Here is a 22,698-nt window from a genome sequence, read left to right as displayed (position 1 = left end):
AATAGGTAGAACTATATCTATTTTGCGAAATCCACTCCATGACGCGTCTCTAAAACCAATTGACCCTTTTCCAGACCCCCTGGGAGGATCCCGGCATCGTCCGGTTGAAGGAACTTCCGGTGTGTACGTGAAAGCAAGGACATTAGATAGGGCATCGTAGTTACCCCATTGTTTCGAGTCAAATGTGTATTCTTTGGAAAATCCACGTACCACCTTATGTTCCGCCCTGAGATAACAAAGTTCCTCAACACACCAGATTCTATTTGACCCCCGACCTAAGGCTCTTTTGTGACGTCGACAAACGTAAAAGGGACAATTTCTAGGAATTAAACCTTTCATTTTGGAGATTTGCAATTTTGCCTTATCATTCACTTCGAGTTCAAAGTTATCAATTTTTTTAATTTAAATGTCTCCCACCAAGAGCACATGACAAGACGAACGTAAGTTCTAACAAAGAACTCATCTCTTTTTTTTGTTAAGGGGTAATTATTTGCGCGTAATCATTCGAGTACCCCTTACATAATGATAAGAAAACTCGCGAGTTCCATTCAACTTGATAACACCCATTCCAAGAAAAAATCTTTTACTAAATATTTCCAATCGTTGTTACAAATATTTTTATTAAAAGTCGAGTGGTGATCTTTAAAATGAAAGACTCGACGACGCTCAATGAACCACGACATTTTTTTATTAGAGTGAGTTGAATTTAACGTTAACCCTTGGTTGAGTTGATCGTTAGGCCTAACTCGTTAACTGGTTCTTTAAACGATATCGAAATGGTTGAAATTTCTTTATCAACGCTGTTTAATATATACTCTTTGTTGCGAGATTGGTTTCGAAGAAGTTAAGAAGTCAGGTTATCGTGTTGCAACTTTATATCAATATTTTTTATCAATAATTTATTGATAGTTTGATGGAGTCAGGTTTGAGTATACAGATACATATATACCCTATTGAGACGCTCTTTAAAAATAATCGAAGATTTGGACTCGCGAATCACTTAGTACGTACAGGGTGTATCACAAAGGGTCAAGTACAGTGCGGTGATTTGAGTGGAAAATGTCACTTTCCAACATTGGAGTGTTTTAATTAAACTAGCGTTGTCTTTTAGTTTCTTAATTTAGTTAAATACTCTAATGGTCATAATTAGTTTTAGTGGGTGTCCCTTAAGGGGGGGCAACTTGTCATTAAACATTTTAGACCCAAAATCTCCCAAGGCATTGTACTTGGTTCCTCACAGCACCCATGCACTTTGGAGTTTGGAAGACTCTGTATAGAGTAATTGCACCTTTTTCAATTCGGTTTTTAATTACATGTTTTTTAAATTTGGGAACCGTATCTCTGTAGGGAATATTAATCTAATCACGACATATTTCACTTGATCAAGGTTACTTTGGAAAATTTCTTAGTCTGGTCTCTAGATTGCGACAAACTCCTTAATTTCGTCGTCCCATTGTTTAAATTATCAAGAATCAGTCGATGTTAAAATTATTAAAGTTGGTTTTAACACGTATTCGAAGAAATCAGTCGTCGCAATCGCTTTCTTCTAATCACTAAATTTAAGGTTCTTTATGTAGGGCCTAGTACAAAAGAATATATATCGACGATCTGACAGGTATAGAACACCAGAGATTATGTAAACAAAAATTCTACAAATACTAATAATCTAATTATTATATTTTTCCCGATAACAATTATCCGGCTCCTTCGATTCTCGTTTGTCATAGACAAATTGTAAATAGGACATAATTGCTGTGAGAAATAAACGTTAATTGGGAGACGAATTTAATGATTAAGTCGCCATTTTAAAAGATGGAGGCTGTTGGCGTCTTTAATAAATTCGAAATTAAGTTTATTTAGCATAAATGCCGTCTATAGGATTTAGGTATCAAACAATATCATTGTTATTAACGGAATGGTTGAAATGAAGGTGGAATCGAAGATAGATATAATTTTAAAAGTAGCAATGGAGAACAGAGTAATGTGGCTGGGCGAGCGTCAAAGTCCCGGACCCCCTTCTCCGGGATGGGAGGGGGTATGAAAGAAGAGGCGGGGTCATAGCGACAGAGGTAGCAACGTCATCAAAACTTAGTTTAAGTGAGCCAATAAGATAAATTTAAATTTTTCTTAAAGTGTTGAAGGGAGGGGCTGTATACTGGGTGGTCTATGAGTTGGACTGAAGTAAATACTAACCGTCCTCCATTCCTACTTCTAAAATTAAATCTATCCCTGAGAGTAGTATAAATGGAGTACAAAATGTCTAGTTTAATAAGTTGTCTGTTGATTTCAACAAACTCGTATCGGATATTTATCTTTAATAATAGGTCATGGAGAGAAGGCAGAAATCAGGTAGATAGATAAGTTAACAAAATGCGCAACGACCCAATACCTTTTGCTAATTTGATGTCTCGCTTCTGAATACTGAAAACACGAATGAAGCCGCAATTACACTCGGTTAACTGTACAAAAGGGAATTCGTGGATAAGCTAAAAAATATTTCTGAGATTTGACGGATGGTTTCTGGTATTAGCGGAGACGAGTGCGTATCTCGCGTTGATTTCTTTTTAATGGGTGACACTGTATAGTTTAGGCACTCGTCGTCTCTCGGATTATGATAACAAATATATATATATTTATACCCTATCTTATCGCCCTGTTTTTTCACTTCAACTACCTGCTCTCTCTCTCTTTTCTACATTAAACGCGTTATTATTAATCCAGTTTTATTTAAATCGATTTATTCTTAATCATCGCCTCGTGATACGTTATTCCCACTCCGCGCTTAATCATCTTTAGTAGAACCGTCCGTCCCTCTCCCACTGTACCTTGCAAGGTTTTACCATCCTCTCTTTAGGCTAGCTCAATGTTCAATCCACGCGATAACCTCAAGATTGACTGGATTCTATAGACTTCAAAACGGTTTAAAAGGTTAAGCAGAAACTATTTAAGATATCAAGTCTTTTCGTTTTAATTATCCAGACAATTAAGAGACGTCAATTGGGACGCGTGCTAAAGAAAGTTCAATTATACATCCCGGAAAGGAAGAAAGAGTTTTTGAAGCGGAGATTGCGTTTCGACACCGACACCGGACGCGTCGAGGTCAAAATTCAAAAATTGTCTCTCCCTTATTTGAAACTTTGGACAAATCTCCATCTCCGGTGCCTGCAGGGGTTCCAATTTATCTCTAGGAGCAAAACGTAATCGCAATGACGAAAAGTGGTTAACAATCGGGCATCGGAACAAAAGTATATAGATATAAAGACAGAAAGTACACTTCGCTGAATTGAAACTTGCTGCATGGCGCCGTGTAACATGAGAAGCCCAGCCTCCTTTATCCCCCAGCCAGAATAGTGTCGACCCCCCTCTGCGTATGATTACCTTCCCGACTGCGGTACAGGGAACAAACCGTGAATAGGCTCTAGTACCGAAAATGTACGTTTGGATCGCCATCATCACGTACTTCTTTCTATAAACCTATGACGTCAAAGAGCTCTTCCTGTAGGCGGTTAATTTAGAGGAGGTATAGTTTGTCGTCTTCGAATTGTTAATGAAGTGTACTTTTTGTTTTGTAGACTTTTGATCGGGGGTATGTATCTATGAGTTGGACTTGTTTTACTCCTGACAAGAGGAAATGTTTGGTAGGTCCGTAGCAAGGCCCCTCTAGCGTCGCCATTAGCTATGGTGGTTAGATACCCGGGCCTAGCGTAGGGGTGCGCGACTGGGTGGTTCACCTGGCGTCTGATCTAGCTTCTGAAAGCGTGACTAGCACCAATCCACATTTTCATCCGAGCCTGGCTTTTGATTATTCGGGTTCAAGAGGTGCTCCGGAAATCGTCATTAACTCCGGGCCCGCCTTTTCAAAATCCTTTTTAATATACGCGCTAGCTTAGCTATTCCAAGACAGGCTATTCGAGTTAAAACAACGATTGTTGAAACGATTTAATACGATTGTTCGTAAGCAGGTCTATATTGTAGTCCTAATTGTCTTCGAATAGCTAAGCAAACCCGCTTTCTAGTTTTATAGTTGTTAAGCCCATTTTATAGTCCGTCCGTCCGTCAGTCAGTCGACATTCGAAAAGGATATAATGACCAGGCGTATTACGCGTTGTAGAAACGTGAAGAAAAAACCTTGAATTTTGGAAGAATTCAATTTTAAGGGGTCACCTGGTGCAGTTGGTCACTTTTCACGCGTGTAATGATATACATAAACAACTATTAAATTTGAATTAACAGTTTGGGCTGCGACTGCTTTAGGTGATCGCGCGTTGTCGGTGCCTTATAGTTAATTCGAATTTAAATATTGCTTAACTTGTCGTTGATCGACCCTTGAACCCGTAAATAGAACTGAGATTGAGCAAGGGTTTTTCTTAGGCCCTCGTTCTCGGGTTTCATACGAGTTCTTGGCCAAATGGTAAGACACCAATCGGATCGGTGCGTGGATTAGCAAGATTCTACTCTTACTCGTGACTTAATTATATAATAAAAGACCGTACTAAATTGTTTTTAGTCGTCCGAGTGAATGGCCCCTCGCTGTTCATATTTCGTGATTGAAGCTCGGGTCAGACTTCCGGAGTAAACTTCTTAACTCGAAGAAAAACAAACGCGTAGCCCCTTAACATTCCAATGATTTCCAACCAATAATATTGTAAGAAATTTAGGTGACTTCTGATTGGTTGAATTGGTTTCCGGTCGCGAGCGTGGCTGGCGGCCAGGCTTTAATTGGTCTATTATTAGTTGTCGGAGCTAGATAACCAGCTCGGCTCTTTTTTTAATTAAAGGCACCTGATGTAGAAACACGCCAACCCGCGAAAATAGTACGCGCTCTTAATAACCAAGTCGTTCCTGGAAGGACAGACATTCCCATTGTTTAATAAACTCACCCCCCTCCCTTCCCATCCCCTTTTAACCCTCCCCCCAGGCCCCCAGGTATAAGTGTCGGTGTCAAGCCGTTTTCGCATTGCCCCTTAATCGTATATTTTTTTTCTTCAGAAAATGGTTTGTTTCTTTCTTTGTTTGTCTGTTCAGTCACAATTCGATTCCAAATTGAACAAAACACGTCGTAATTGATATCATTAACGCCATAAGTTTATAAGTGATATGTTCCATAAGTGTGACACTAGCTACACTTCGTAATGCTAGAGATTCTTACAGCTCGAGAACGACGGAAGCGAGAATTGAAGTCCAACACTCGGTGGTTAATTTTGCAGGCCATCTATATTCCTATTTAGTCTGTTCTAAGCCTTTGACAGCAGCGCCTCACCACCAGGCGTACATCGCTTTACCCTGAATCTGAGTCCTACGTCACTTCAGTAACCAGTGACAAAGAGTTATGGAACATGTCCTATGAACTTATGTTATCGCTTGAAGAAGGTCCAATACGAAAATTATCCAAAAACGTTAATATTCATGTTCTAATTGATTAATCTCAGTATAGGAATACTGGTGCGAACAGGTCTCTCTTTAAAAATCGTTTCCCGTTACAAATATCAAAGGCCGAGGGGGAGAAACTGATGGGCTTCCTCCATCCATTCTCTCTCTCTCTCTCTCTCTCTCTCTCTCTGATCTCCGCATCCCGTTTTCTTGAAATCTTGATCTAATGATCGTTTTCACGAAATTCCGACGACGTCGAAGGTAAAAGCAGTCTTTAAATTTATTATTTATAATATTTAAAAAAAAACTCCTTATTTTCGTCAACTTAGCAATCATCCAGAATTAATTTTCTTTATTAGGCTAGAAGTTAGTAAATGATTTCGAAATTTTACATTCTGGTTAATTTATACCATTTTTGAAATTTTTCGCCCAACAATTTGAATATTTAAGGTAATAAAATAAGTATAAAGTAATGTCAGTTCTACGTATGCAAACGTCATACCTTTCTTTCTATCTCTTAGCTCAGTGTCATCCCCTCTACCAGGCGCGTACAGTATCCCCTCTTACTAAAGCGCGCCTGGAGGGAGGGATACCCCGTCTACTCCCCTCTCAACCGACACTACTCCATAGGTCGGAAGGTGCCGACGGACGGTAGACCCTTACTTATGGGTTATAGGATTATGGTAATAATTATCTCGTTAGTATATTGAGGATGTTTGTTTGGATTGTTTTCCCTTCTTCAAATATCGGTCATTGTGGTAGAAATAGGTTCTTATGAATTGAGGCACGTCCCCGGTGATGAATTTAAATTATATTGATATGGTTTCGATTGAATGAATCGTTTGCTGCCGCCACTCGTCAAAGAAATAAGTTAAGAGAGCGCCGCCCTTTAAATTTAACTAAATTAACTGAAATGTAGAAGAGGTGATGGACGGGGGAGGGGGAAGAATTCCAGGTAGGGGGGTTTGCAAAATGAAAAAACAAAACAAAAATCTACCAGTACCGTTTTAAAAAAGCTTCGAGGTTTTCGAGGACAAAGTAAAAAAGGACACGCATCTCGTATTCTTATGACTGACTAATTCTGATAAGGTCCAAAGTTGCTTAAATAGCTTTTAAGAAGCCGAATACTACTGCGTTCATTCGCAGGACGTTCATTTAAATATTTTAAGTTTTAGCAGGAAAGATTTAATTCCCAATTCTTTACTAGCATCTTCAATTTACAAATGGCAGCTAACAGAACGGACACGTGAAGAACCAAGTTGATAAGTTCAGGCATTGAGTGATTGAACATACCAGCCCAAGCCTCCATCTTTTAAAATGACCGCCCCGTAACAAACCATGGTTGAAAGTCGCGTCGAAGGCCGGTATATTGTTTAAGGTATCAATGTCCTTTTGATGACGTAGTCGCTGCGGTAATATAAAGAAACATTGTGGGTGCGGCGGCGTTTTAGAAAGTTGGCGCAACGTGGTTTTTTTCTTCCTCGTTTATATCTTTTGGAAGAGTTGGTTAAGCGGCGTCGAATGGCGATCCACACCCCGCGTTTCCATGGCCAGCTTCGAGAAACACTGCCAACTGGAACGAGTACTTGATCCCGACTTAACGGGGTAAGCCTGGGTGAGAGTAGAGTGTTGGCCGACATATCCCCGCGCTTCTCCCAGAAGAGCCAAGAGACCATGGCGCCGTCATCTTTTCTGGATCACGCAGCGTGCGAGAGAAGCTAACTAAGCCTTAGCCATCCAGCCATGAATTAGAAATGAAAACGAGTTAACGCCCTCGCCCATTAGTCTCAGCTTCGTTCTGCCCTCCCTGCCTCCCTCGCTCGCTAGCCAACTTTCTTTCTCGCCCTGTTTTTCACCCCCATTAACTTTGTATGTCCAGTATTATTCCACTATAACCTAGTCGTTTCCCACTATACGGAGCCTGTATACAGGGTGTTCCATTAAGTAGCAGTTTCAGGACCGTCACCGAAGTAGGGTAGTACGGAACACACGATGCTAATATAAGTCAGGGTTCATCCGTAACAAAACTCCAATGATCGGTACCCTTCCAGGGTGTCCATTAGAGAATCCATCACGGTGCATCGTTCCTATGATGATCCTCCTTGATTCGTTTTAATTAATCTGATCCCCAATAACTCGCTCGAGAAACTGTCATGTTGTGAAAACAAACAGATTTTAGTAGGACACTACTACCCATTTCACCATAAAAAGTTCAATATCTGTTTCTTCAGCCAAGTGATTAGTTTTTTTGATTCTCGTTAGGGCCTTTTTTTCAACTCAATAAATTAACGTCATTTAGTGCTTAATAGTTACTCGCGTCAAATGACACTATGACAGGGGTATTATAATGCAGAATCCTAAGGGATTCACGGATTTGGGAGGGTCAATTTGTTGGCCAACTCATAAGCGGCGACTTGTTATCGGAAAGTAGGACTCGGGTTAAAGAGAGGATGGTGTGAGTGGAGGGGGGGTTAAGGGAAGGGAACGCGCGGATTTATGGGTCAGGGGTTCACTGGAACGATATCTCGAGATGGCCATTCTTTCCCTCAAATATCTTGATTGCAAATTCAAATTTATACCGAGTCGATGGACTGCCTGGTCAAAAGAAAAACAGTCGTTGAATTCTTCCGAATTTCTAACGATACGTCAGTCTTAATATCGTACCTATAGATAACTTCAACGGGAATAGTATAATCCTTCCGTAATCTAGTCGCTTCCTACTAAAATAGGGTCTATTTGTCTTTGATGCGTGGTATTAAAATCCAAGCGGAATATACATTTTTCAAAATGGGTGGGTGCGGATGGTTTCAGTATCGTCCGCTTGATATAGGTTTTAGACGGTACTTCCGGTGATACGTGGACAACAAAGACGTTAGATAGGCCCTTCAAAGTAACTAGTCTTTTTTTGTTTGAAGCCATATCCGTCGTCTTTGGAATGAACATACTGGATATTAAGACAACAAGGCGCTTAACATACCACGAAACTCTTATTTTTTTCGAGTCCGGCTTTTGAAAGCTCGGGGTCTATTAAGGTAAGCTGTCATGCACTATCCAGAATTTCCCTTATGGGTTCCGTGTTGCGAAGAGAGGCGGAAGATGCCAAGGATAACTTTAAGGTATTTGACGGGGGGGGGGGGGTTATTGTGGGAGAGAGGCGGAGTATGAAAACACGACCTAGATGCTCAAAACATTTGATCTAATCAATCCCGATTCTCCTAGCTCGGAAATATAATAAGGCCCAAGCTGAAATGACGGCGTCGTGCGCTTCAACTGCCATTGAGATTCCTATCCCCTTCACACCATCGCTGGCGTTTTAACCTACTTCCACTTTCCTAACCCCCATCACCGTCACCCGACGACCTCTTTTTGACCTCTCAGCCTCAGTAACGCCAGCATTCGTGTTGATTTCAACTTTGACCCCCAACATTTTTAGAAAAAAAATTCCCTAAGAACAACGTCGGATAGTAAATAACGGACTTGACATCAAAAGGCAATGTTTTAATTCAGTTAAAGGACACTAGAGGGCGCGATACAACCATCGTGACTCGCGTTAGGGGTTCATGTCCCTTGTGGGGCATAAATTGATCACGGAAGTTGCATTTTCGACTTTAAATTGATTTCCCACTGTACTTTGGTTGGGCCTATCCTACCACCACGCTTTTTTGTAACACCCTGTAGATTAAATATAAGTAATTAATTCCGTAATTTAATCGAGATTAATTTCAAGCCTGGTTTCTAATATTCGAATAACAATTCAGTTAATGCATCTGTGGACATTTACGATCGTTGTTCAAAACGCGTGGAATAATCTGATTTCTGACATTACTCGTATGTTACTTATACGGAGTTAAAATTAACTTATGTTGTTATTAAAATTTTTTAATTAAGTCCAAAATAAATCGGTTTAATTTAAACTCTAAATAACAATTTCTAAAATATTATTATTCGAACTATTTTCGAATGAAAGAACGAATGTAAAATATTTTTAGTGGAAAACGAATTTAGATTGTTGTGTAAAAGGCGTTACGTAGCCCTAGGGGGTCAAATTTGTTTTTTATCCAGCTTTCAAAAGGTGGGGGGAGGTGGAGGGGGTGGGGGCGCTCCGTGGTGGCTGTGGGATATGACGATGACGATAATAATAAAATAAATAAAAAATAGAAGCGCCGCTCGCCGAGAAACATATTTTTACTACGCAGCTTGCACTCTTTGTAGTGACAATGGACCAACAATTCATGGACTAACCCACGCTACAACCTTCCTAATTTCTTCACGCGGCCTTTACACGCTCAATATTTAGCGCAAATTAAATGGGGGACATCTATAAAATTCATCATCTTATAGATTATTTCCAAAAACGTTTCACTAATTGCGCAAATCAAAATCCAACATGAAAACCTTAAAACTTTATTGGACAAATATATTGATTAAATTCCACATGATTTATTCAATTATATCAAAAACGGATTTATACACTAAGAACGTGGGATCATAGCTTTAGCCTCTGGTACCATTCTCGCATACTTTATTGAGAGACTTCGTCTGCTTATATTTTGACTCCACCCACAAATTCTGTGTATAGAGACTTCTCTATTTTCGTGGTTAAATATTTTTTCCGAAATTGCGCCAGTGGTAAAAAAGCAAAGTGGACAACAATGCTATATAACTCCCGATTTAGTGGAATTAAGTTTTAAAGTTAAGAATATAAATAATTGAGGTTTCTTTTTTAAGCATCTAAAGTTTTTCTTTCTTTATATATTTAACCACGAAAATAGAGATATACAGAATTTGTGGGTGGAGTCAAAATATAAGCAGACGACGTTTCTCAATAAAGTATGCGAGGATGGGTAGTGAATTTGCTACCTTCAACGTTCTTCTCACAAAAATCCGTTTTTGATTATATTGATTTGGTCACGATAAAAATGTTGACCGGGTACAATTTTATCGTGACCAAAACGCGTCGAAAAAACAGACTTTAATGTTATTCGAACGCGAAATATTGTTCAATTGTTTGAATAACATTATGAGCGATAAAAAGACTCGTACAATATATATTTTCAGTTTATTACGCAAAATTTACCACAAATGGTGTTCCATTTCCTGAAAAAATATTGCGAAATTAAATTTGAACTTTGCACAAATGTTAGTCTGGATAACGTGGTTTTATTTATACTTCGTAACGTTATTTGCGCAAATTATTGAGCGTGTAGGGTCCCCTTTAGGGAGCATCCCTTGAGGGGCCAAAATGGTCCATAGAACTTTGGAACAGCTTGTATATTTAGTACTCCATTTGTTCTATTAGCGGCCAAATCGAGTTTCATAACTCTATTGCGAAAAATATTTTCTTAAGCTAAAAGGCGTATGGAAATATTTTCGTAAGTTGTCCCGTTTTGGGTGGTCTATGGCGGCGTTGGGTATTTTTTTCGTAGCGCGTTTGGCTCAGCTGTTAGGTAAAATGTAGGAAGTGATTAAACAGCGCCACCCGCCGCGAAACGCCGTGATTGACGTTGGAGCTACACGTTTCAGCTATAAGTCCCAATGACAATTTCCACAAATTTAGCCTCTCGCTGTACTAACAACTTGCCCCGTACCTTCCTAACGTCCCCGAAGTAACCAGACTGCAATAAGTAAGCCTCTCTAATTGTCGACGATAAGGTAGGTGTCTGGTGTTGTCCGTTGCAATGTGGATCATCCAAAGACAACGGATATGGATGGCTTCGAACAAAGGGACTTCTTTGTATCCACACGCGGTCTTAATTTTGAAAAAAGTGAAGATCTGGCTTTGCGAAATTGGAGTTTGTTTAGTGTTTAACACTACTTACTTACTAATGATAATAACTACATTAGAAAAAGTGTAACGCGCGCGCGGTGAGAATAAAAGCCTTGGAAAATTATAAGGATATTTCTTTGGCGTCCATTTTTAATGACAGTGTCAACTTCTAAAAGAAGAATTAACTCGGGTTATTCTACGAATGATTGGCAAACAATCTTAAAAGCTCACCCAAATCAAATAACTTTTGTGATCCAATACTAGCGTATTATATATTTTTTAATACAGGTAGATTTGTTTTTTATTCGATCTCGTATTGGGTTAAAGTCTCGGCAGCGTCTTGGCTTTTGTCCAATAAAACATTTAATGTTAAATAGGGATTACTTAGCGCGCCAGAAAAGTGTATCGTTAATGGTGGATGGATTGGGAAACTTTTTTCCCCTATTTAATTTTATCATAAGTTTATAAGGTACGCTACCACCATGAGTTTGTCACTGGTAACTTAGAAACTGGAGCTTGTCACGAAGTGAATGAGGTAGGTCAAAGATTCAGGGTAAAGCGAAGGAGACCTGGTGAGGCGCTGCTGTCAAATTGAGGCTTAGTAATGCAGACTAAATAGGACTAGATGGAAGTGCTGCAAAATTAACCACCGAGTGTAGTCAGTAGTCTGCAATTCTCGCTTCCGTCGTTCTCCCAGAACTACCTCGAGCTGTAAGAATCTCTAGCATTACGAAGTTGATCAATCACTAACACTAGGGGAATTAATCAATGTTCATTAGAATTAAGTGTGATTTGTTTGGTTGGTTCAGGAGTTCTTCTCGAGGTTGGGTCCGCGAATCCCTAACCATTAAACCTATTCCGGATCCCTGGCTAACAATTATTAGCTTTACGGTTAATCCCTCTTCAAGCATCGTTTAATTTTAATTGAAATTGAAAGTTGGAAAAACAACATCGTGATTGTCTGATTAGGGGTGGACCCATAGACTATGTAGCTCTTCTACGTAGACGGGAAACCTTTCCCGGTTTCCAGCCCCGCCCGGGTAACGCCAGGTATACATTAGCTATATAATAAATAACCGGATTTAATTTTGAAATGCACATTTGTCGACGATACAAAATTAACCAACCGTATTTCATTTAGATAAAAAAGTGACATATCCATCTGTTAATTAATCTAATTCAATAATAAAAAAAAAAGAAATAAATACGTGACGACCTTTGACCCGATAAGTAGTACTAAAAATAGGTCGCAGGTGTAGCGTTTAATAAACGATCTAGTTGTCATCGTTAAGTGAGAAATGACAGGCATGCTCGTAATTAAATCGAACTTGGCGAATGCCGATAATCTCGATGACGAGATGAGGATGAAGATGGAGGGGGAGGGGAGGGGGAACGAATGATAGAGGGTGGAAGAAATAGAGGGAGAAGTGGTGTTTTTTTTTTAATTCTAGAAGCCCATTTCCTCTTAGAATCCTTTCCCCTAGCTACCTCCTTTCCAAAAAATTCTGGCATGAATTTAAAGTCAACGAGAATCTAGTTGGGGGAGAAAAAATTAACTACGCGCTATGCATTATCGTATTAGTATAAGGCAAACGATAGACCCTGAGGGGTGGACCAACGGTATCCCTTCGCCTCATATAGGCTTTAAAAATTTATAAAAGTTTCTCTTCAATTATGAAATATAGAGTCAAATTGTAGCATTTTATAAAATTAAAAAGTGTAAACTAGGCAATTAACGCTATCTTTCAAAATTATGTTGTTCTTTTATTCACGTGACGTTTGATTCAACCTTTGACCCGCGCCCTATTTGAACGCGGAATAGATATTCTTGTTGGACGAACGATTTAAAAACGTATAGGGAGTTGTCATTCCCTCTTGAAGTAGATTCTTCTTGATTACTACGCGAGAGACGTTTTCTACCTTTTGTAGCTGCCCCCCCCGTCCCGGTTTGGCCTTCCCCGTTGTTCCACGCTTCCATACCTCGCTGGCGAAAGTTTTTTAATGCCGTAGTTGCGTTTGCGCGTTTCATCCGTCTCTCATTCTCTCTCTCTCTCCGTTGCGTACGTAACCTGGCTGGCATACGAAGCTTAGATCTTTTTTTTTTTTTTATCGTTATTCTTTTAGTCTCGCAACTTGTTGAGCGGTGCCCGTTGTTTCTCCACCGTTCCTCAGTCGCGTCGCGCGAAATCATCGCCTCTACACGAACCACCACCTTCAGTTAGAGCCTCCAACAACCCGTAATAAGAAATGTATCGGTGATTCGAGAAAGACCCCGGTGTTCATCGCGGTTGATTTAACGTGATGAGTTACGGACCCGGTCCAGGTAGTGTCGTAGGCGGTGGTGGTAACGAAGCTCATCCGTCATTGCGACGGGATTTGGGCTACGCCGGCGAAGAGGACGCTGTCATGATGACCGCGGACAATGGCGCGGATACCTACCATCATATCGCGCATCCCAAAACGGAAAATCCGTATTACGCTTCGGTTAGTAGCGGTGGTGATCCGTGGTCGCCTTCTCCCTACATGCGAGGGGCGTCCGGATCGACGCTTGAACCCTATTACGAAAGACAAGGTACCGAAACGCCGGGATTGAAAGGCGAATCTAGCGGGGATTCCAGTACTTGCTTCTCACCGCCCGATCTGACCAGCGTCTCGCCTTACAACGACGAAATGATGATGCGTAACGCCGGCATGGCTGGACATCATTTGACGGCGGCTCCCGTCACCGGAAACGAACTGTCCCGGCCACGGCAAGCGGTGGCCAGCACCACGTCCACCGTCCAAGCGGCGGGTGGTGGTGCGTCTAGCGGCGCCAGGGGATCGGCCAGGGCCACCCAGGAACAAAGAATCCGTCGACCCATGAACGCCTTTATGGTTTGGGCCAAAGTTGAACGGAAACGACTGGCGGACGAAAACCCCGATTTGCATAACGCCGATCTCAGCAAAATGCTCGGTAGGTGCAACTTCTTCCTTTTCTCCGGTTCTTTTGTTATATTTTTACTCGCGCTCTTTGTACGTCTGCCAAACGGTTCCCGTTACGCCATGGTTTAGCTATTCCCAAGAGGTTCTACTCTACCCTACTTGTTATAGTCACTTTTTAAAGCCTACAGTTTCGTGAAGAATTTTTAAATTAAAACCCTAGTTAGAACCGCGTGACTAGATTAGCGTAACAACGCGTCACGTCCACGAATAGCGAAGCCATGCGGAATCTTCGAGATGTCGGCGTGGTTTTTTTTGGTACAGGACCTAACGCGGAAACCGCGAGTATTTAGTTGTCGATGCCTTCGGGCCCGTCGCAACCCAAGTAAACACGGGCCTCGCTCGTCGAGTTTTATCCATTTAACATGAGAGACTCGTTAAGTATGAATTAAGAGTGATATGTCATTATGTATTTAGGTAACAATGTATCGTTACGTCAAACTCTAATAGGGTTTTGTTCATTTTTTATAATACATAGAGAGAGTACGTGAAAAATGAGCAAACTGAAAAAACAAGAATTAAATTACAGGCGAAAAACATAGGCTTTATTTTCTATTATAACGTGGGTTGTTGCGGTTAATATTACGAGTACCGTTGTACCTCACTTACATTAGGGTTAACGTCTATCGGTGACAGTGTGACGACAGTTTAATGTATTAGACCAAATTGTAAGACTAAATAGACTCATCTCGTGTTAAATTTGAAAGAATATCGGACATGGAAAGGGGGAGGAAGGACAGTCCATTCCAGATTACTTCCGGAATAGATTTGACCACTCAATTAAATAGTAAAGTAGACCGGAAACAGTCTGCCCAGGTACTCTATAAGAAACTAAACTTGTATGTCGTTCCAAAGCAACTAGAAACTATACGAAAATATTTCGACTTTGAACGTATGTACAAACAGCGGCGGCGGCAATATTTATTTCCAAACGACCGTATCGAATTGCTACGGACCGTTCATTTTCTTCAACTGGAATTACACTAGACGCCAAAAATTAAATTATTCTTGACTTTGACCCTCGCCTCTATAATACCGACCAATATTTTACGTTTCCTTACGTCTACCCGTGGTTACCCTCTCAATTAAAAAAACACCATTTTCTTTTAAATAAAAAAAATATATATATATTAGGAAACGAAAATGGTTTTAATGGCACCCACAACTTTATCGTATCGTAATTAACGATTGCAGAAAAAATTAGTTAATCATCATTCGCAAGGATATACGGTGGTGGTGATATATGGACTAATTAGACAAGGACAACTGGTTGGTATGCAAAGATTTATAAATTAATAACACAGAGTTAGTTTCAAGGTTAGAAACTAAATTGGTTAACATACTCGGATTGAACTACACACCATCATATTACCGGATGTTAAGTATGATAGAAACAAGGTGCTCATAGCGTCGAACTCTTCCATCCTGGGTCGATCGATCGTCCTTGTTTAATTCGTCCATGATTTAACCAAATGAAATATATGAAAGAAAAAAAAACCAAATTCGAATTTTTAAATTTCTCGTCGGCCATGTTTGACCCCTTTTTGGGCAATCAAAAAAAAAAAAGAGCGGCCCGGCCTTGGAATTCTCTCTCTCTCTTTCTCTCCCTGGTTTCTCCTCGGCGTGAGAATGCGTCAGGAGCAAAATAATTTCGGGACACTCGCGCTTGCTATTCGGCGTTACCCCCTGCTTCCCGTAAAGCCAGTTTGTTCCGCCAATCTCGAGGATTTTCCCTATAACTTCCCGAGGGGCTCCTCGCTTCCGAGGGATGTAGCTTTGTTTCTAATACCAAAAGTCTATAGATATAAAAACAAAAAGTACACTTCGTTAAGAAATTCCCTAGCTGCCTTTGGCCGTAGACGACGTGAAAACTGAGAAGCAAACTAGCCTTCCCTCAACCCGCTGGGACACGAACTAACCAATCAGGGATGACCTTCTTGACGTCATAGGTTTATAGGAAGTAGTACATGATGATAGCGATCCCTACCTTAATTTTTGGGACTACTTAACGAGCCTATTCACGGCTTGTTCCCCGTGCGACGGTGGTGAAGGTAATCATACTCAAGGGTGGGGGTTGACACTATTCCGGGGGATATTACACGGGGCGAGAGAGAGTTTCAACGAATTGTACTTTTGTGTTTTTATTCTATATACTTTTGCTTATACATTCCCCTAGCCTAGTATTCTAATTACTTCCGTGCTCACTTAATCCCACTTCGTCGTACCTAGTCATTTCTACACTTTTACGCAATTTCATGACATTCGTGACTCTACCTTGTTTTCTGCTATTTTATTATAAAATTCCCTACCAACTTCTACGCTCATGACTTTGAAATGCATAATAGTTTTTAGACTACGAGGACTAGTACCATTTACACAAGGATCACATGCTTCTCCGAGGTCCGGGCATTTTGTCCTTCAAGTAGCCTGGGATCCTCGTGTAAATGGTATGAATCCTCCTTGTCCGAAAACTATGTATAACATTATGATATCATAGTTAAAAACTATCAAATCGTGGGAAAAATTACTGGTCGAAATGTCCAGTATAAAAAAATTTAGAAGATAATTTTATATTTTATTGACAATGTCCAGTGTCCCGCGCTTATATTTGCGGCCCGGTTTTACGCCCACTCTGATCTCCGATACTCTTCGCTATTATTTTTAACTGACCATCGGTTCTAAAATTGATCGAGGTCATAGGGCACCGAAACGCGAAACTATATATACTAAATTAATTTTAAAAATATTTTAATATTCGCTTAAATTTGATGGAATAATTTTTTTTTTTTTGATAGAATTGGGTATGACCCATATTCGAAAGCGAATATTTGCGTGGAATTTGAGGTTAAACGCTCCGAAGAAAGTGTTAGTTGTCTGAATTTGTTGATAGCGTAAAATCGAAGGGCAAATTCGAGTTATTATTGCGGGGGAAGAATTTTAGCGACTATTTAAGAAAATTCCCACAGATCGAAAAATATCCCAACCAGAAAAAAAAAAAAATATATATTGAAGCCAAATATCCTGTTTGTGAGAGCAGCCAGGTACTTCATAGACTAATTAAACAAGGACACGTGGTGCTGTATTGACTTTGTTCTTATAGCTTTTAACCAGTAAAATTGGAAATCATATTTGAACCTCTAATTTGAATTGAAAATTCACCAAATCAGCCAGATAAATTTTATTTATAGCGTTCTCTAATTTTACCGTTATAATTTACCAGGCGTATATTAATTTTGTAGGTGAAAATCTTAATGTGGAAATGCATTTACTAAACTAAGCTAAAAATCATACATTTCACTAAAATTTCAACGCATAAATTATTTAATAAAAATGTCCCAAATTACATAGATGTCCTTTTTATATCTTAGTATTTGTTTATGTTCGAGACAACCACGTGCAGTATGATGAGAAGGGTTTTGATTTGAACAAAATAAGCCCAAATATAAAAGAATTCATTTGGATTTTAAATTTTCAATACGGAACAAATACAATTCGATAAACAAGCGCCAATGAACGATAACCAATATTGTTTTTTTTTTTTCATTTATTTACGTCTATTTCGAGTCAATTTCTTTATCTGTCATCTAAGAAAGATATTAGTGGCCCCCGTCTTATATCTTTAATTGAGTAATTTAGGTCTTTCGATTTCGTTCCCGCGGAATGCTGGAACGAGAGTACGAAAAACAAAATACTTTACTCTCGCAATTAGTGTGATAATTAATTGTTTAATTTGCATCCCGATATTGAACAATATTTTTTAGTCTGAACTTAGGATATAATATGTTGACTTAGGTTTATGCTCGAAGGTTAGCGTATTGGGTTGTTTATATTTTTATTATTTTTATCGCAATTACATTTTCTCAAATGAAGTTTTTCCTCACGAATAAATCTCTCTTTTCATTTTATAACAAACATTGCGAAACTCGAATCTCGAATTAAAACGCTTGGAAAGTTTATGTAACTCTATTTCGTGCCCTTAACGCGTATAACCTCGCGCGGTAACACTAATAAAAAGAGTCGAATATTCGACTACTTGGCTGGCTCTAGTTCGTTTTCCGCCTGGGCTACACCACCACCCTGTTCACGATTCAGACCCAGAAACGTAACTAACATTCTTTCAAACGTTCCGTAATACACGCGGAAAACATAATCAAAAAAAACATTTCTGTAAAAATATGCCAAGTTGTTTGGCCGTAAAAAGAAGTGAGATCTAAAATACGGCCAAGTTATTATCTCCAGGTGAACCAACACTTTATTCGACTTAAAACTTCTCAAGAATGTTTTTCTGACTTGGCCATTAGCATATAAAGGATTCGTTTAATTCCAGATATGGATCGAAATTAAAATATTAAATCAAATTGGTTAAATACTCTTGATAAGCCTTTGTGGTTAAACTTGTAATTTCCGTTATTAACCTTCACGGGTGCAAAGAAGAAGGATGCTAGTTTGGAATGCTAATGGCCAAGTCAGAAAAACATTCTTGAGAAGTTTTAAGTCGAATAAAATGTTGGTTCACCTGGAGATAATAACTTGGCCGTATTTTAGATCTCACTTCTTTTTACGGCCAAACAACTTGGCATATTTTTACAGAAATGTTTTTTTTGAGATTTCACTCCTTTTTGTACGTGCATGTTCTTGTAGATTTATAGAAGTAGGATTATGAAGTGAAATAAACATTTGTACTTTTAGATTTTTATTTGTTCTTTCCAAGAGTTTTACTTGGCTTTGCCTTTTTCAACTTTTTTGCATTCAACTTTCTTTTTTTTTCTCAGGCTGTGATAATTGTTAACCGTATTTCTATTCGAAGAACACAATATTGTGGCAAGTAACACTTTTAATCAACAGAATAGATTTAAGAAAAACTAAATGAATCAAAACACGCTTAGAACCATTTCAGACGAAATGAAAAGGAAATGAGTAAAAAATTTAATTACTAAAACATTATGTAAAAAACATAAATTTTGCAATAATACGAAAGAATCATATTAGTAAAAAATATTAATATTAAAAGACGAAAAAATTAAATTATAATGTCCTATTACGAGGGGATATAAATTATAAAACCCCCATTTCAGGGGCTAACAGGGGAAAATTCCCGCTTTTGGGACTTTTTCCTTTCTTTGTATGCTAAGTCCTACTTGTATGCCAAATTTTATCATTCCCGCAACACCGGAAGTGCCCTAGAGGTTTAGATGATGACTAATTCTAAACCCCCATTTCAGGGGCTAAATGGGGAAAACTCCTGCTTTTGGGACTTTTCCCTTTCTTTGTATGCTAAGTCCTACTTGTATGCCAAATTTTATCATTCCCGCAACACCGGAAGTGTCCTAGAAGTTTAGATGATGACTCTAATTTTAAACCCCCATTTCAGGGGCTAAAAGGGGGAAACTCCCGCTTTTGGGGCTTTTCCCTTTGCTTGTATGCTTAGTGGTACAAGTATGCCAAATTTCATCATTCTAGCACCACCGGAAATGCCCTAGAGGTTTAGATTATGACTCTACTTTTAAACCCCCATTTCAGGGGCTAAAAGGCGGAAACTCCCGCTTTTGGGACTTTTCCCTTTGCTTGTATGCTTAGTGGTACAAGTATGCCAAATTTCATCATTCTAGCACCACCGGAAATGCCCTAGAGGTTTTGATGATGTGTCAGTCAGTCAGTCAGTCAGTCTCATAATGTGTCATTTTCACATAGGATTATCACAGAAACCAAACGAGTTAGAAAGCTGGATGTTGGAGGACTTCCTAGGATTAACACTGTGCCCTTGAGGGGCAAATATGAGTGGTGTACTATTCCCCAGTACCGAGTTACGAGGGGGTGAAAATGAGGCTGAAATGTTTCGGGTAAAGGATTGCTGGTAGTGCACGACAACTTGGCGGGTGCACTGCCGTGCACCCAGATACAAATAATACGTAGGACAGGGATCGAGTTATACACTTTCTCTTTTTCCAAAAATAAGATTCAAAGTGGTTTTACTTCTATATAACCCAGTTGATTCTTTCAACCGTTTCTAGTATACTGTTTAAAAATCTATATCCATAAGTGTATAAGATACGTTCCTTCCATAAGTATGACACTCTTTATACCAACTTCGTAATGCTAGAGATTCTTACAGCTCGAGCTAGTTCTGGGTGAATGACAAGCGAGAATTGAATTGACTACACTCGGTGGTTAATTTTCCAGTACATCTAGTCCTATTTAGTCTGTACTATGCCTTTGACAGCAGCGCCTCACCACCAGGCGTCGCTATACCTGGAATCTATGACCTACGTCACTCACTTCGTAACAAGCTCCAGTTTCTAAGTTACCAGTGACAAACTTAAGGCCAACATATCTTATAAACTTATGCTGTATCCTATAGACGTACTAAATGCTAAATAAACTTTTAAAATAATTTATAAAACACGGCCATCTTTTAAAATGGCTACATTCATCCACTCTTCATTGTTCAGCGTGTTAATTTGTCTATAAGAAATGGTCCGCTATCATGGATGGATGCAAGAAGGTCCATCCATAGCTATATGATATCCTTCATTTTAATAACAATAATTATTGGTATCACGGTTCCCCTTCCTTTACCCCCTCCTACCACCCCCCCCGTTGGCCCGTCTCCCTACCCGCCTAAAAAAAAAAGCGAACGGTAATAAGTAGCGCACCGGGTAAATTATGGCCCGAAGCTAATTACCAACTAGAACCTAATCGAGAATAACGAGAAAGAAAGTTCTTCCCATTATCATAAAAAAAACCTCAAAATTAAAAATGAATATTTTTAATTTAGAACGGGCTAACAAGGCAAAAAAACGGGACAAAACCTTCAAAGTTTTAATTTTTTTGTTAGTTCCATATTACTATTGGAGCTTGTTATTTAAGCTGTCCGCGTCTTTAAAGGGTCTGTAAACCGGGAAGAGTTGTCCTATCCCGACCCGTCTACTTTTGAGTATTTACGAGACTTCTGATTGGAATTTACTATAAGGGAATTTTCTTGGGCGAGGCACGAAATTTTCTTCCAAGGTGAATTCTCATTCTAGTCTCGTATCAACCGTATATTTTTTTAAGTGCCGCATGTTGTAGATTATAGAATGAAAGCTTTACTCGTGACCCGTTTTAACCAATCAACTCCTTAGACTCATTTACTTCCTTAAACGTCCGAGTTAAGAATTAAATTATAAACGTATCAATCTATATCTGTTAGTTAGTTAGTGCCTATTTAAATAGTTTCATTTCACTGTATCTTTAAACAGGGTGGCCTAGTTATTCGAATGTTTAGTATTATCCTTCCGCAAATCTAGTAGTTTCCTACCGTTTTCATAGATAGATTTAGACACTCTTATTAATTAACCATTTCTTCTTCGAATAACTAAACCATACTGTATCATTCCTAATGGTGAAAATAGAGCTGGGGTTTTTGGGCGCGTCGTGATGTTGAGTCGTGCGCCACGCCGAAACATTCTCGACGCCTCTGGGGTGTCATTTCAATTAAGAATCGATTCAACATCGATACAACCACGATTTTTAAAAATATTCCCTAAAATTATCGATACCAATTTAAAAGAAAAAAATTTAAACGTTCAATTTTTCGGAATATTTATTTGGGGCAAAAAGAGAGTTCACGAAACGGGTTCGACCGAAATATGGAGGCCGGCACCCGAATTTTGACCTTTTAATGGAGATTTGCGAGGGAGGAACCGCGCCCTCTTTTAAATCTTTCTTAAATTTTATCAACCGGAGCGATATATTGACAGAGACCTAATACCGTACTTTTTCTTAATGAACTTAATTTATTTCTTTTAATTTTTTGAGGTTAAACGAAAGTGGAGCGCGGAATTAGTTATATCGCGTTTCATTTGATTGGAAATATTTGATGGGAAAAGGTCAAAGGTCGAGCCGCGGTCCTTTTCCGAAAGAGCTTTGTAGATGGTCAATTAAGAAACGCTATTGTTTGTTAATTAATCATACTTCAAAAATGATAATTCTCGTAATTTTAAATACATTCGTGTTAAGCAGATCTACTAATGAGGGATTAACCATTCAACCGTATTTTAATAGTAGCTTTATTTTTATTTTAATTTTAATTTACTCTCCGCTTTGCACGCAATTGCCTTCGGTAGCCTACGTCAATGGGTGGTGGAGAATTTAAATGAGTAGCTGTATACTTTTAGTTTAATATTCAGATATGATTGGAGTCTCGCTCTCTCTCGATAACCGAGAGAGCCACGGATTATCTTACAAAACTCGTGATTGAAAAAGAAAAAGCAGATATGAGGAAATAACAAATATAAAATTGCCCGTCTATACAGTATATTTATGAAATCAATTTTAATCTTTAAAACCCTTTTTTCAAAATGGCTGCCAAATAATATACTAATATTTCGACATTACTACGTATTGCCTTTGTTTACACCTTTAAAATGGATTCAAATAAGTATTTTGACAATGTAATGTTTACAAATTGAAATTAAAAACACGTGTATGCATACTTTTAACTATCGCCTTTCTCTATAAATAATATGTATAAGTTTTCTTACCACAAAGACAAATTATTATACATTTGTTTATACCACTTTTGATAGAGATATGTTTTACCA

At 38.9% G+C, this 22,698-nt stretch overlaps 1 protein-coding gene across 1 annotated transcript in view; it reads left to right on the top strand.

Annotated features, from left to right (window-relative positions):
- Positions 1-11,587: 11,587 nt before the first annotated feature.
- LOC149705229 (uncharacterized) overlaps positions 11,588-22,698 on the top strand; it is a 52,118-nt gene continuing 41,007 nt past the window's right edge. The window contains exon 1 of the mRNA XM_089865446.1: positions 11,588-14,090. Coding sequence (XP_089721572.1) covers positions 13,439-14,090 — 652 coding nt within the window. The 5' untranslated portion in view covers positions 11,588-13,438. The remainder of the gene's footprint in view (positions 14,091-22,698) is intronic.

This window comes from Phalangium opilio, unplaced genomic scaffold (assembly GCF_054372755.1).
Source record: "Phalangium opilio isolate 3A_F unplaced genomic scaffold, DU_Popi_V2 ptg000014l_1, whole genome shotgun sequence".
Lineage (NCBI taxonomy): Eukaryota > Metazoa > Arthropoda > Arachnida > Opiliones > Phalangiidae > Phalangium > Phalangium opilio.
The sequence above is the reverse complement of the archived record's forward strand: the minus strand, read 5'-3'. Positions and strand labels throughout refer to the sequence as shown.